This window comes from Euprymna scolopes, chromosome 26, assembly GCF_053919585.1.
Source record: "Euprymna scolopes isolate OS-2025 chromosome 26, ASM5391958v1, whole genome shotgun sequence".
NCBI lineage: Eukaryota > Metazoa > Mollusca > Cephalopoda > Sepiida > Sepiolidae > Euprymna > Euprymna scolopes.
In genome coordinates this window covers 95,896,148-95,910,224 of record NC_136507.1, presented here as the reverse complement: position 1 = coordinate 95,910,224, position 14,077 = coordinate 95,896,148, and the positions used below count along the sequence as shown (strand labels likewise).

Below are 14,077 nucleotides of genomic sequence, written 5' to 3'. Positions count from 1 at the left end.
GTTATACATAAATAGGTTATAAGTAAGTTGTTTAATTAATTTTCGTGTTGCTAATGGCAACATGACGCCTTGCTCGACGGTGTACCTTATTCTGCAAGTAGGTGAAAACAAAAGATATTGTTTAGCGCTATATATCAATAAGACAGCTTTCAGAAAGTAAAAAATCTTTCTAGGATTAACATTGGTATATATATTTTTTAAACGAACGCAAAAACAATTGCAATGGATGAAAGGCATTGGTGGATGACTAGTACAATACAACAAACGTTCAAAATTCAGGACACTTATAGTCCTGATATTTTAGAGTCGTACCTAACGGGAGAAAAGTTTTTGGGACCAATTAATAAGTTTTTGCAATGCAATGGCCCGAAAAGACTTTTTGTCTACACAACTGGTGAAAATAAATTCGCCCGACTTCCACCAGAGGCTGACTCTCTCGTCTTGACGACAGATTCACCAAACTTGGAAAGATTCACCAAAATTCTGTATTTTCTGAGACCTGATACAGAGAAAGATGTTGATCCGAACCGAATACAGTCGGAGGTGCTGTGTGGAGAGATCAAACAGGATTGTCTCAAGAATTTGGCTCTTAAACTTTCCGAAATTTATCTTCCCCTTTTCAAAGTGTCCAAAGAATGGGGGAAATGTCCGGTTGAAAGACGAGGAGCGATTCTCAACAGCTTGGAGAAATATTACACCATTTTGTATGAGGGGTGCCCTCCTGATGATGGCGTGCAAACAATGGTAACTTCTTTAGTGTTTTTTTTATTTTTTATGGGGAGGGGGTTTGGTTGTTTTGTTTTTGGTTTTTACATTTTTATTTTATTTATTTATCCCCCCCCCCAAGTGTTAGTAAATAAAAAAAGAGGAAATAAGTTCATCAGGAGAACAAAGGTAGAGAAAGTTGTTGTTAAGGAACACAAAAGAAAACGAAAAACAGGATTGTTAATCAAGGTGTGTCAGTGATTTGAGACAAAATGACCGGTCGATAGGTCAATATATTTAGAGTTAGTTTTAAAAAAAGGAAAAAAATATAACAAAAAAAGAAGTTTATGAGCAGATCAAAGGTGTAAGAAGTTGTTCACCAAGGCACATAAAAGAAAACATAGGTTAATCAAGGCAAAAGACATAAATGTAGATATGATCGTCTGAGCTCCAATCTTTGGTCCCCCGTGGCCTTACTTTCATGAAAAATACTCGTCTAACTGAAACCACTATCAATAATTTCTCTCACTCTTTATCTGTGCCTAAGCCTAAACATAGATTCCATGAACAAAGCTTCTTTCTTAGAACTGTTCCGTTCTTGATGAGACATCCCCTTAAGTAATCCAATTTACCAAATTTCCACTACTAATGATTACTATGACATTGACTACTATACAATTATTAACCCTTATCCTCGAGTGGCCACCGAGCCTTAATAAGTGGTGACTCCGTTGTAAAAAAAAAAAAATATTTAGAGTTTGAAGAGTGGCAATAAGTTTTGCAACAGTTTATGACAGTTGGGGACAGTTTATAGAGAGTCTTGGGTTTACAACAGTTGAGGACAATTTTCTAGTTAATCAAGGTGTGGCAGACAAATGACTGAACATAAAGGGAGATATATTTAGTATATATAGTTAATTTTAGGAGTGGTAGTAAATTTTGCAACAGTTTATGACAATGGACAGTCTTGAGTTTGTACCTATTGAGGAGTTGCGAGTTTGACGCAGTTTAATGCAGATCATAATTCAGAGTAGATCGAGAGAGTCAATCTATGATGCTTGTATCATTTTTTAAGTGGAGAAATACAGACAACTGATACACATTCTCTTAATGACCCTAATTCTAATTTGCACAAAGGCTGTGAGTTCCACATTATAAATAACCTTGTGTCATATCTTGTCTTTACAATAAAGTAGGTAAATATCAGGCTTATCTTGCTCTACCACCAACGATGATTAAGCAAACTCGACAGACAGATGTAAGTGTAAACCTTACCGTTCAGAGAGTCGATGGTGTCATACACACACCCAAAGTGCAACTAATATTTGGAGAATGTGTCGGAGTTTGTATTTTGTTTTATTTTATTTTTATACTTGTGACCCCATGCATACCCCCCCCCCACTAGGCCAATGTGCGAAATCATGACACAGCCAGAAGAGAAGATGAAAGAAATCTATGGTACAATGGAGTTAGCGGTTGTTGGTGAGCAGAGAAGCGTGTGATCTCACATGGGTAGATGAGGGTAACAATTCGAGTTCAGGTACTGAAAATGACCGCAATATAACAGTTTACGTAAAAAAATAAACACTTTTCGGAGATTCAGTTAGAATTTATTTAACAAAATATTATATAAAAAGAAGAATCTTTTTATGCTACCCTTCAATTTATTTTCAGTGTTAGGATCGAGTTAATGAAGAAGATATAAAGTATTAAACCATAAACTTTGAAATTACGTTACTGAATTTTTGAGATGAAGATTGATTATGTTTATTATTTTGTTTCTTCAGACTACTATTCTCATCTTAAATGTTATTTTCCAAACATTTTTCACAAGGGCTCGTGCTGTAGTGGTTACAGTATTCGGTAAAATTCTATTGTAAAAGTTACACTCTCCTGGGAGTTGATGGTTCAATTCCCAGTGTGAGCGAGACTCAAAATAAATTGCGAATTACTTAGGACTTCTACCCAGTCATGGCTGATGGAACGAGAGCATGCTACCTCCTGCAGATTAAATGAAGGGTTCCATTCGAAATTCCATGCAGATTTCCGAGGTCAACAAGATACATGTGAAGAAGGACGGAGGTTACATTGACTGAAACGTTGTGAAAATAACAATCAAGTTAAGAACAGTTGTCTAAATAATATGAATAAACTTTGAACTTTACTAAAAACTACATTAGATGGTTTCATTTTTTTAGTTGATAAAATTTTACCATTTTATGATGAGAACAAACTAGCTCTTAAAAACGTGTGATCTAAAAGTGGCCCCTAAAGTGCATATTTAACCAAAATTTATTTTGATTTTATCAAGGGTTCAATAAAATTTGGGTACTTATGCAAAATACAGACAGTGCTATCGTCAGCATATTCTGCATAAGTTCTGAAAGTTGATGAACAAAAATTTATTTTTTATCAAAAATGATTATCAATGTTTAAAATGCTAAAATGGTAATTTCAATGAAATAAGGTACTTGAACAGTCTACAGACTCTGCTGAAATAGTAACGTTATTATTTAGAAAGCCATTCTTAACATGAAGAGGGAGCTTTTAATTATTCTGTACTTTCACTTATGAATTTAATAAACAAAAAATTTAAAAAAAAAACAGAAGAAACTATTTACCAATTGTCAATTGCTGTTATTTCATTGGCTAAGCATTGTGACACCTTCTAGCAGTTTACATAAGCTGTCTGGAATATGCCAATGATAATGCAGTCAGTACCAAATTTTGTAACACAAAGTAAATGTTTATAAAATGTTAAAATTGCTTCTAGATGCGATTAGCATTCACTAGAGAGGCTGCATTTTGCACATAACAAAGTGCTGAGAGGCATGTAGACCAATTGAGGATGTCATGAATAGACCATCTTGGAAAGGTGCTACTCATCTACGACCCCATTAACCTTTTAGCACTTTCCTAATTGCAATAGGGGGAGGGAGGACGATGAGAGTCAATCCATGATGTTTGTATCATTTTTCAAGTGGAGAAATACAGGCATTTCAAACACATTTTATTAATGACCCTAATTCTAATTTGCACAAATGCTGTGAGTTCCGCGCATTATAAATACCTTGTGTCACATATTGTCTTTACAATGAAGTAGGTAAATATCAGGCTTACCATACTTTACCAGCATTTATTTACTTAGCTATCATTTTATTCTATCTGCAGGTGTTTGCCTTTCTGTACAGGGGTTTGTCAAAGACCCTGACATGAGGTTACTTCTCACTTAAAGTAAACTCTGACCAAATATTAAAAAAAAAAAAAAATTGTGAACTGTCTCCTCAAGCCATTCAGCATAAATAACAAGTTGCAGATGAAGACACCTCCTCTATTAATAGAGGGAAAATAAAAAGCCATAGACAATGAGGAACGCATATGAAAAAAATGAATAAAAACCAAATAAAATACTGGCAAGCCAGAATCCAGGATCAAAAACCGTTTGTACACCAAGTAGGAAGAGGCAAACAATAGCGTAAAGCTTCCTATCTCTGGAAGTGACACTTCAGCCATGACAGAGGCTAATCTGGGTCAGCCATCAGGCCTTGAGGAAAGAGGTCCTGACCGCCTATCTCCGTCATTTGTAGAAACAAAAAATTAAAAAAATAGGAAGCTGTTGTTTTGCTATCATTACTCAAAATTTGAAAAATGGAGCAACACATGAAATGAAATTTTGAAGCCCAAATAAGATGACTTTGACTCCGTTATAAATTGGCTCAAATGCGGAATGGTGCATGTTGTTTTAAGTAACAGTATTTAGCTGGATATTCTACCAAACCAGATGAATTCTTGTCTATTAAAATTCAGAAAGGATCATAACAAAGATAAACTCTTGCATAATTAAGTGGCGAATTCATAAGAGGAAAATTAATGTACTTCACTACTGCCGCAATATTTGAAAGGTGAAGGAGAATCTTTAATGAACACTTAGATATCTATATATCTCAGATAGAAATCTGTTGCCACTCTGAAATCGACGAACCCATCTCCAAACTCTGCTGGCATTAACTGCATCTGCTTTATAAACGTTCAACAGGCACTGGTGAATGTTGTTCGGTTCAATTTTTTCGGTTCAATTGTTTTTTTTTTTGTTTTTTACACACTGGTTCTTGTTAGATCTCCAAAATTAAGCAATGTTGAGCCTGTTCAGTACCAGATGGGTAACTATTTGGGAAGCCAGTACCTTCAGACAGCCTAAGCTGGTAGCATCAGGAAATAAGGACAGAGCAATGATCAGATGGACATATAATGTTGAGTCACATCAGACCCTCTATATCAGCTCTGACATCCTGCATATACTAAAGTTTAATGACTGCCTTATGATAAAAGGAGCAACTCTTGGATAAGAAAATGCAGTGACCTTTTTTCTTTTTTTTTTACAAAGGCATCACCACTTATCAAGGCCAAGAGGCCACTCGAGGATAAGGGTTAAAGAGTGTACAGTAGATAATAAAGTAATCGTTAGTAATGGAAATTTGGTAAATTTGTTAACTTATATGGAACGGCTCATCAAAAACTTGTTTACGTTAGACATGAAGATAACCATATTGTAGTCAGCTGGAAAGCAGAAAAACGGAAGACAATTCCATAGGCGTGATAGTTCTAAGAAAGAAGCTTTGATCATGGAATCTATGCTTAGGTTTAGGCACAGATAAAGAGTGGGGGAAACTAGTCATAGTGTTTTCTGCTAGACGGGTGTTTCTTGTGAAAGTTTGGTGAGGGGGAACCATAGATTGGAACTTAGTCGAGCACTTGCCATGAAAATAACGATAAAGCAGAGACAAACTCGCAACATCTCTTCTGTGTGATATAGGTTGCAGGAAAGAGAAAAGGACATCCCCTACGAGGCTACGAAGTCTATTTTGAACTCTATCAAGGCAGGACATGTCCTTTCTAGCAGCTTCTGCCCAGATTTGGCAACAGTACTCCATCCTTGGACGTACCTGGCTCTTATATAGATAAAGAATTGCATCAGCAGTGTGATATCTACTGGATCGATAGAAGGATCCCACCATTTTTCCAGCAGCCTTGGCAACGGATTTAATGTATGTGTTCTATTTCAAATCAGGAATAAATGTCAAGCCCAGAAGCTTGTCAAAATATGAGGCCTTCCCAAGATGAGAGCCATTCATTTCAATTGATGCCAGATGGGAATCAGAGCGTTGATGATGCAAAGATAAAAGTTTGGCTTTAGATGCATTAAATGTAACAAAGCACCTCTTTCCCCATTGTACCACTTGTTTAAGACCTAGAGGTTTCTTGAATTGAAAGCCATGTTTAATTTCAGGAGAGTTTCCGATGGGTACAAGTCCTAAAGATGAAGAGCTTTTGGTGGGTAGCTGATCTGTATAAGTCTTGGACTTTAAAATTTTGCAGGCAAAGAGCAAAGGTCTTTCTCATGTGGACACAAAAAAATTATGTTCAGGAATTCTAAAAGATTTAATATTTTTATGGGGCAATTCTTGTTTCTCATTGGTTGATAGCAGAACATGGCTCCGTTTGATTGGTCAGTTCCTATCAGCAGTGTCTAAGTAGAGCCTTACATTTTTTTTTTAATCATACCCTTCAATTATATCAAAAACATTGCAACAGATCTTAAGCAGCGAAATTTGAATAGAATCAATCTTCAAGATCAATAATATGCAACATAATCATCAAAGTTAAGCAATGTTAAGCCTGGTCACTATCAGATTGGTGACCATCTAGGGATATTAGGCACTGTATGAAGGAGGACGTTGACACCTCTCTGTTGGAAAGCGTCATAGTCCTGACTATAGGAAAGATGATGATGATGATGATGATGATGATGATGATGATGATGACGACGACGACGACGACGACGACGACGATGATGATGATGGTTATTATAAACAAATAAATAAAATTAAATTAAATTAAAATTAAAAAATAATATTGCTATTGACAGCTATATATGTAAATCTATTAGTGATGGAACGATTCCAATATTTTTCCCAATTCCAATACAATTACTAAATCTGATTCTTTTAAAATCTCTAAATATTTAATCATAGAGTTGTACTTTATATCTTTTAATCCTTGGATAATGATAAAAATATGTGATATTCATGTATACTTAAAAAGCACTTGTGGGGAGAGAGATTGACCATACATTTTAGTTTTAATAGTAATTTAAAATCAATAAATATTTATGATTAGCGAGGGGGGGGCACCCAACCTTGCTGATCGTAAAATATGCTTAAATATATTTTAATACATACAGATTTCATATTTATTATTGCAGAGCCAATTCTCTGTTGAATATTATATTGTACCTAATATATAGCACTTATTTCAAAAGATCAAAAAAATGACTAGAATTGAAGCCAAAACATTTAGTGCTCCAGCTGTGTTCTCTACTGTTTTAGCTAATCCAACAGATAGATAAGAAAGATTTAAAATGAAACTACTTCAAGTTATGATTGAATTTGCAGATGCATAAAACTAATAAAAATATGTCAGCAAGTTGAAATAAACATTTTGCATTTAGCTCATTTCAATTTGCCGACATATTTGTGTACACATTATTCATCCATCCAAACAAAGATTTTACTTGCTATAGAACATCATTGATAATGATTACTATTTCCTGTGTATTTTAGTGTTATCTGACCAGTAGTTAAATATTTTCGTACAGACACACACACACACACATACATCTACTGTTTTATTTATATAGATTTTATCATTAATACCAGCAATGGAAAATTAAGTTTTAAAAAAGCAAAACAAACAATAAAAAAAAATCGTTTTATTTTTTTTACATAAGAAAGTAGGCGCATATTTTTTCTGATTCTGGTACCACAAAAATGTCCGATTGTTACAATTCCTGATTCCAATTAATCGCCCCAACACTAAAATCTATGTTCTTAAAAAAAAAAATATATATATTATTTTCTTCTACAGATTTTGAAAATACCAGAGGAACTTGTTGATCTGAGACAAATCAAATTTATAACACAAATAAAGGGACACTATCTCGAGAGTCAAGAACAATTGGTTTCTGATTGGATAACGCATATTGAATCATTTCTCTTTGATGCAGATGAACGGTAAGCGACAACAAAAACAAATCTTTCAATAAGGAAAATAGAAAGTGAATCGTGGATTTATGTTTGCCAGCTCGCTTCCCTTGTTTTTTGTTCTTTAGTCCTTATATTCCATGAGCAATATTTCTGACAAAGAGGGAAGAATTGCTGTTTTCCAGGTCAGAATTTATTTCATCTAATACTTCCTGTTTGCAAGTTTTTGACCTTGAAGTAATATATTTTTATCTCCTTACATCAAGTGGCTTCATGCCTTGTTTGAAACGATTTCTATAGAAAATAAAATTGATCGATATTGAGATTTTGTGAAATTCAAATATTCAAACAGTCAGAAAATTAATGGTCAAAATTTGCATTCTGCAGATCAAGTCTTAAGTTGGATAAACGAAATTTAGGTTTATAGAAGGCAGAACAAAGCAGAGATGTAATGGATAGATTCACACTAAAACAACTCAAGGTATAGTGATGGAACCAGCCATGCAGTTTTACATGCAAACATACATCTTCTATATATATAAAAGGCAAAACGGCCACGAGTGTTTTTGTATGTCCAAGAAAGACTTTTTTCATGGGGGTTCTCGACAAGGTTACTATTTTAGAGAACTTTCCTTATACTTCCTAGATTGTAATATCTCTGATTTGCAAACAGACGTCGTCTCTATCTTTATTTTGATCGACTTTTAAAAAATTCCTGCTATCCAAATCAAAACGCGGATTCCATGAACAAAGCTTCTTTCTTAGAACTGCACGCCTGTGGAACTCTGTTCCGTCTGCCTGCTTCCCATCGGAATACAACTTGTATGTGTTCAAGTCCAACGTTAACAAATTCCTAATGAACCGCCCCCTTAAGTAAACACTTCATCAAATCTCCACACTAACGTAATGTACTTGCAATAACCCTTATCCCTGAGTGGCTTCCGGGCCTTGATAAGTGGTGATCACTGTGTAAAAAAAAAAAAAAAAATCCCATCCTTTCCAGTGTTTGTTTGTTTTTTTGTATAAATAAAGCAAAACTAATCAAAGCAAACGCACTCGCCTGGCCTTCCCGACAGAAAGGCAATTAGCTTTGATCAGTGTGGGAGAAACCATTCATATCAGACAATTGCTATTCATTTGGACACTGCCAGAGTTACCCCTTTTTGGGGGGAGCTGCTTTTCCTCAACATCGTGGGGAAACAAATAAATAAAACAGCAGAAAGCCAGACGTTCATTTCTGCACCTGCGTGAACTCATTCACTTAACTATTCATATCTGCAAGTCAACTTTTTGATTGACATCGATAAATTTGAACGCTTTTCACTTCCTGTTGTGTCATGGCATAGCGGTAAGATGTCAGGTTTTCTTTCACTTTCTTTTCTGCCTTCACGTCACGGGTTTGAGCCTGCCTGCCTACTATCACATTTTTTTTTTTTGCTCAGCACACACCTCCAAACACCTGGGCGAATGGATGTGTGTTGAGCAAAAAAAAAAAAAAATAGTAGTAGGCAGGCAAGTTCGACCCCATACAGCGTAAGAGGAAAAGAACGTGAAAAAAAAAAGTGATGTCTTTGTTGTTGTGTTCATTGCCAAACAGGAAGTGGCGAAGGTTTAAATTAAGGTTAGTCAATCAAAAAGAGGGTAAAAATTTCGAAAATATTGGGAAAAAAGCGACCTCTCCTTGTGGAAAAGTTCCCAGTTGAGGGTGAAGGAATTAATGTTTATAGCCAATCTTTCGATATTTGTCGTCCAAAGGGTTGAGTTTAAAAAACGTGAAAATCTTGTGAAAATCCGTTGCCTCTGTCAAAAGTTTTAGGTACCTATACATACATACATACATACATACACTTAAACAGACAGGTGAGATTTATATTATAGATGATATATTTATTTATATGCATATAATCGCATCTCTAACTTTGCATGAGTTGATTTATTTGGCATAATTTATGACCCTGCAATACCAGGCGGCCTACTAGTACATATATATATATATATGTGATTCTACATATACACACCACATGTATTGATTCAATAAAGTGAAACTGCATGGTGGGTTCCACCATTATATCATTAAACAATGCTTCAAGTAAACTACTTTAATCTCTTATAAGTTTATCTGAATTATTTGAAATGCTGTTCTCACTTTGAATATTATTCTCACAACATTTTGGTTAATGTAATCTCCGATCGACTTTGGGTGAATCTTTATTTCAAATTCAGAACTGTGTAGAGAATTTCAAATGAAACCTTATATTTAATCCACGGGATTAGTTTGCTCTCATTCAGTCATCTATGATTGAGTAGAAGTCTTAAGTAATTGATAATTGGATACTTCGTCTTGCCCGTATTTGGGATTGAACTTTGAATCTCCAGAAGACTGCTACTAGTCTCTCACTCCTAGACAGGGTTAAAAAAAGATTCACCACCTAATGAGTCCAGCACTAGCAACCAAACTCCAACCTCTGTCCCATCAACGAAATATTGCATCCCTGTGCCTATTTTACAAGTATTTTAATGGCAAGTGTTCTGACGAACTCTGAGCCCTTGTGCCCCCTCAACGTGGGTGCCTCCGACTAGCCCAACAAGCAGCAAGATCCCACTCCTACACTGTAGAGATCGTAAATGCCAGAAAATAGTTTGTTTATTTCCTCAAACTGCTAGACTTTGGAATTTTCTTCCTAGTTCCTGTTTCCCTGACTGCACTGATATGCAGAAGTTCAAATGTAATGTGGACAGACATTTTACTGCTCAACTCCCTACATAGTATCTTTGCAAATTTTGTCCCAGATAGTAGCTCCTTACATCCACATGGCACTGTGTCTTGTTTTGGGTGAAAAAGCAGTAAAAAAAACTTTTTTAATTTAAAACTGATAATTACTTAGCACTTATATACGTCACTTCACAGGTCCTGTATGGGCAATACTAATAATATGTAAAGGTTTTAGAGTTCAATAAAATGTATCTTAAGCCTGTCAGAGGTTACACCAACCGAAATGTGAGAATTATGTCCCAAATGAGGACAATAGCTCAAATAATACAAAGAAAACAATGTTATTATAAATGTATAGGTGAGAATCATGACTTATCTACTCAGTGCCGTTGTTATCTAACTATGCTGAATTTAAATCCCATTAGATCTATTTATGATTTATTGGTTTGTTTTATAATATATCATATCAACTCTTTTCCAGAAAAAAAAAACTTTGCCATTACTAACCAGCAGGATGTTAAACAAGATAATTTGTTTGAAGTGCTTTCAACTAATTCCTTCTTTAATTCTTTGGTTTAATTATTTATCTTTCGCTAGGAACCTAATGATCACTAATTCTTCATCAAAACAGAGATAACATATACGGTTGTGTACTCTAGGTTTGATACCCTATTTAAAATGCTCCATTCAAGGAGGAGTGATCTATCATATGTCTTTAGAAAAAATGTGTATTGAGATCGTGTAGTGTCATTTCTTTTGTCCAGGTTATTAAAGGATGTTTTATGGTTAGAGCACTTTATCTTTAAATCTGTGCTACTACCTCCCCTCCAAACACATAAAATCTCTCTTGATTAGGATCATCTTCTGGATGCACTGTTCCTATGTAAGCTATGCTTTTTTTTTTTAATTTATTTTTCACCCCAAACAAGGCATATTGCCACTTGGACATAAGGAGCTACTATTTGGGATCATGTTTAACAAGTGTTTGTGGGGAGTTGAGTAGTAAGATGTCTATTTATATTACATTTAACCTTCTGTGGGTTAGTAGAGTTAGGGAAGCAAGAAATGGGGAGGGAACTTCAAAATCTGGTAGCCCAAGGGAAGAAACTATTAGAATAGAAAACTTTCTGGCATCTAGGGACCTCAACAATGAAAGGGCCAGAATTTCGCTGTTTGTCGGGTTGGTTGAGAGTATGTACTTTGAGGGAGCATGTGCTATGCGTTCATTAGAGTACATTCTATTAAATACTTGTAAAACAGACACAGAGATGTAACATTGTAGCAATGGGACAGAGGTTGGAGCTTGGCCAATGGTGAAGAACCTCTCAGATTTGAGATTTTTATGACCCTGTCTAAAGTCAGAGACTAGCATTAGATGCACCAGCTCAGATGTGGCAACAATTCTCCATAAATAAACAGACAGTTTTTCTATAGTGGACAGTTGTTTCTGATTCTGCAATTACACTCCTTATTTTTGCTATCCTTACTGTCTTGGACCTTATTAATCTTAATGTTTTTTTTATATTTTCCTGGTTTAGGATACGTCTATTAAATTTAAATGGTTTAAGATATGTTGATTAAATTTCTCTGAAAATATTGTATATGTTTAGGATATTTATATAAAATTTAAATATATACATAAATGTTACTTTAAAGATGTTGCATACAAATATGCAAGTCAAGGATTTTTTTTGGTTTTTATCTCATTGAAGATTGTTGAATACGAATTCTGGTCCGATGACTGAAGTTGAAAAATGGAAACGAAAAGAAAAAATCTTGCTTAACATTACACAACAATTGAAGAGCACACAATGTAAGCAAGTCATCTCTTCTCTTGTCGCAGGAAGATCCAAGATGTTAAGAAAATGGAAACTTATTGATTCAGGGTAAAAAAATATTTTTCATAATTTATTACCGAATATGTAGTAGTGATTTCCAAAGTAAAATAAAAAGATATGGCTGGAGTGCCATCAGCTAGAATCGAAACCAAATCATATAGCTCATCAGCCTTATTTGTTATCCTCTGAGCCACGTCCATATACAATTAAAAAAATTTTTTAAATAACATTGCTTAACTTATAAATGTATATTAGTGCATGCACAGAAAAGAACTTAAATCGATTTGCACTCACTCATTGGACATTGTGTTACTTTCAGACATTGGGATTTGTACACAACTGGCCAACTAGGAGATACTCTGCAACAAAACAAGAAAATCGGTTTTTATCAAACTGAAATGGAATCATGTCTTTTCTAGAGCGATAATTCTATCGTTCCACCCTTGTTATGATGACTGACTTTATGCATTTTTCATTCCTGAAAGTTTCATCTCTGTTGCAGATATTGACAGTGTGAAACTCTAAGAAAGTAATTTGTTATGGACGTGCATTAGAAGTAAAGATGCATCATTGAATTCCTGGATCAACTGCATTGAGAACAGAGGTAACTATGGAGAAAAATAAATTCTGGAACACAAAAGGTCGTGTTTTAATGGCATCACTCCCGTCTTTGTAGTGTGTGAAAAAAAGCTTTACTATTACATGGGACACAGCCATTACATTTTCAATTGGGCCCAACACGTTGTAAGCAGAGACAGTCGCAAAGAAACAAAGGAAAAAAATTTGACTGAGTTTTTTTCAGTTGATCTAAAAGGCATTTATTAATGTTTGTTTTATTAAAAAACCATTGACATGCAATTTTCCAAGCCAGCAACAATATGGGCGCATCCTTGAATTTCTGTTGCCACCACATGGTTCCAAGTTGCTTTGTCTTTTCTTTCTTTTCTCTTCTTTCACTGTGATGTCAACTCATGCTACGGCTTGGTCATTTGCATATGTCGAGATGCTGCGGCATATGCATCAATGGCATCATCACACACACACACATACAGACATACACACACAGATACACACACACACACAGATACACACACACATAGGGACACACACACGCATACACAGACATATATATAAATAAATCTGGGCCTATTCTATATTTTTATAAACATATAAACACACACACATGCACACATATATAAAAATAAATCTGGGCCTATTCCATTTTTTATATGATGTTTGTACATTTTTGAGATTTTTTTTATTAAAAATTTATTAGTAAATTTATGTAAAACAATAAAATAATTTATTTAAAACGATAAAAATATTTATTTAAAACAAAAATTGATTTATTTAAAACAATAAAATAATTTATTTAAAGCCATAAAATAATTTATTTAAACACAATAAAATAATTTATTTTAATCAATGAAAATAATATACATAGAAATATATTTATATTGTCAATTTGAATATATTTCTATGTATATGTATATGTATATATATATATGTATATATATATATATATATATATATATACATATATATATATATATATATATGTATATACATATGTATGTATATATATATATATGTGTGTGTATATGTATATGTGTGTGTATAACTTATGAAACAAGAATTAAACCTTTATAAATTTGATTCTTCACTTAATAATCAAAACAAACGTTAAAAATACATGACTAAATTACTTCATTTAGTCATGTAAAGGCTATCGTAGTTTCTTCCAAATTATCATTAAATTTATAAATCTATAGAGTGAGATA

The 14,077-nt window shown here is 34.2% G+C and overlaps 1 protein-coding gene across 1 annotated transcript in view; it reads left to right on the top strand.

Moving 5' to 3' along the window:
* The first annotated feature begins 73 nt into the window (after positions 1-73).
* Positions 74-14,077, top strand: part of LOC145247846 (uncharacterized) — an 89,049-nt gene continuing 75,045 nt past the window's right edge. The window contains exons 1-3 of the mRNA XM_080109469.1: positions 74-744; positions 7,630-7,775; positions 12,171-12,344. Coding sequence (XP_079965595.1) covers positions 223-744; positions 7,630-7,775; positions 12,171-12,344 — 842 coding nt within the window. The 5' untranslated portion in view covers positions 74-222. The remainder of the gene's footprint in view (positions 745-7,629; positions 7,776-12,170; positions 12,345-14,077) is intronic.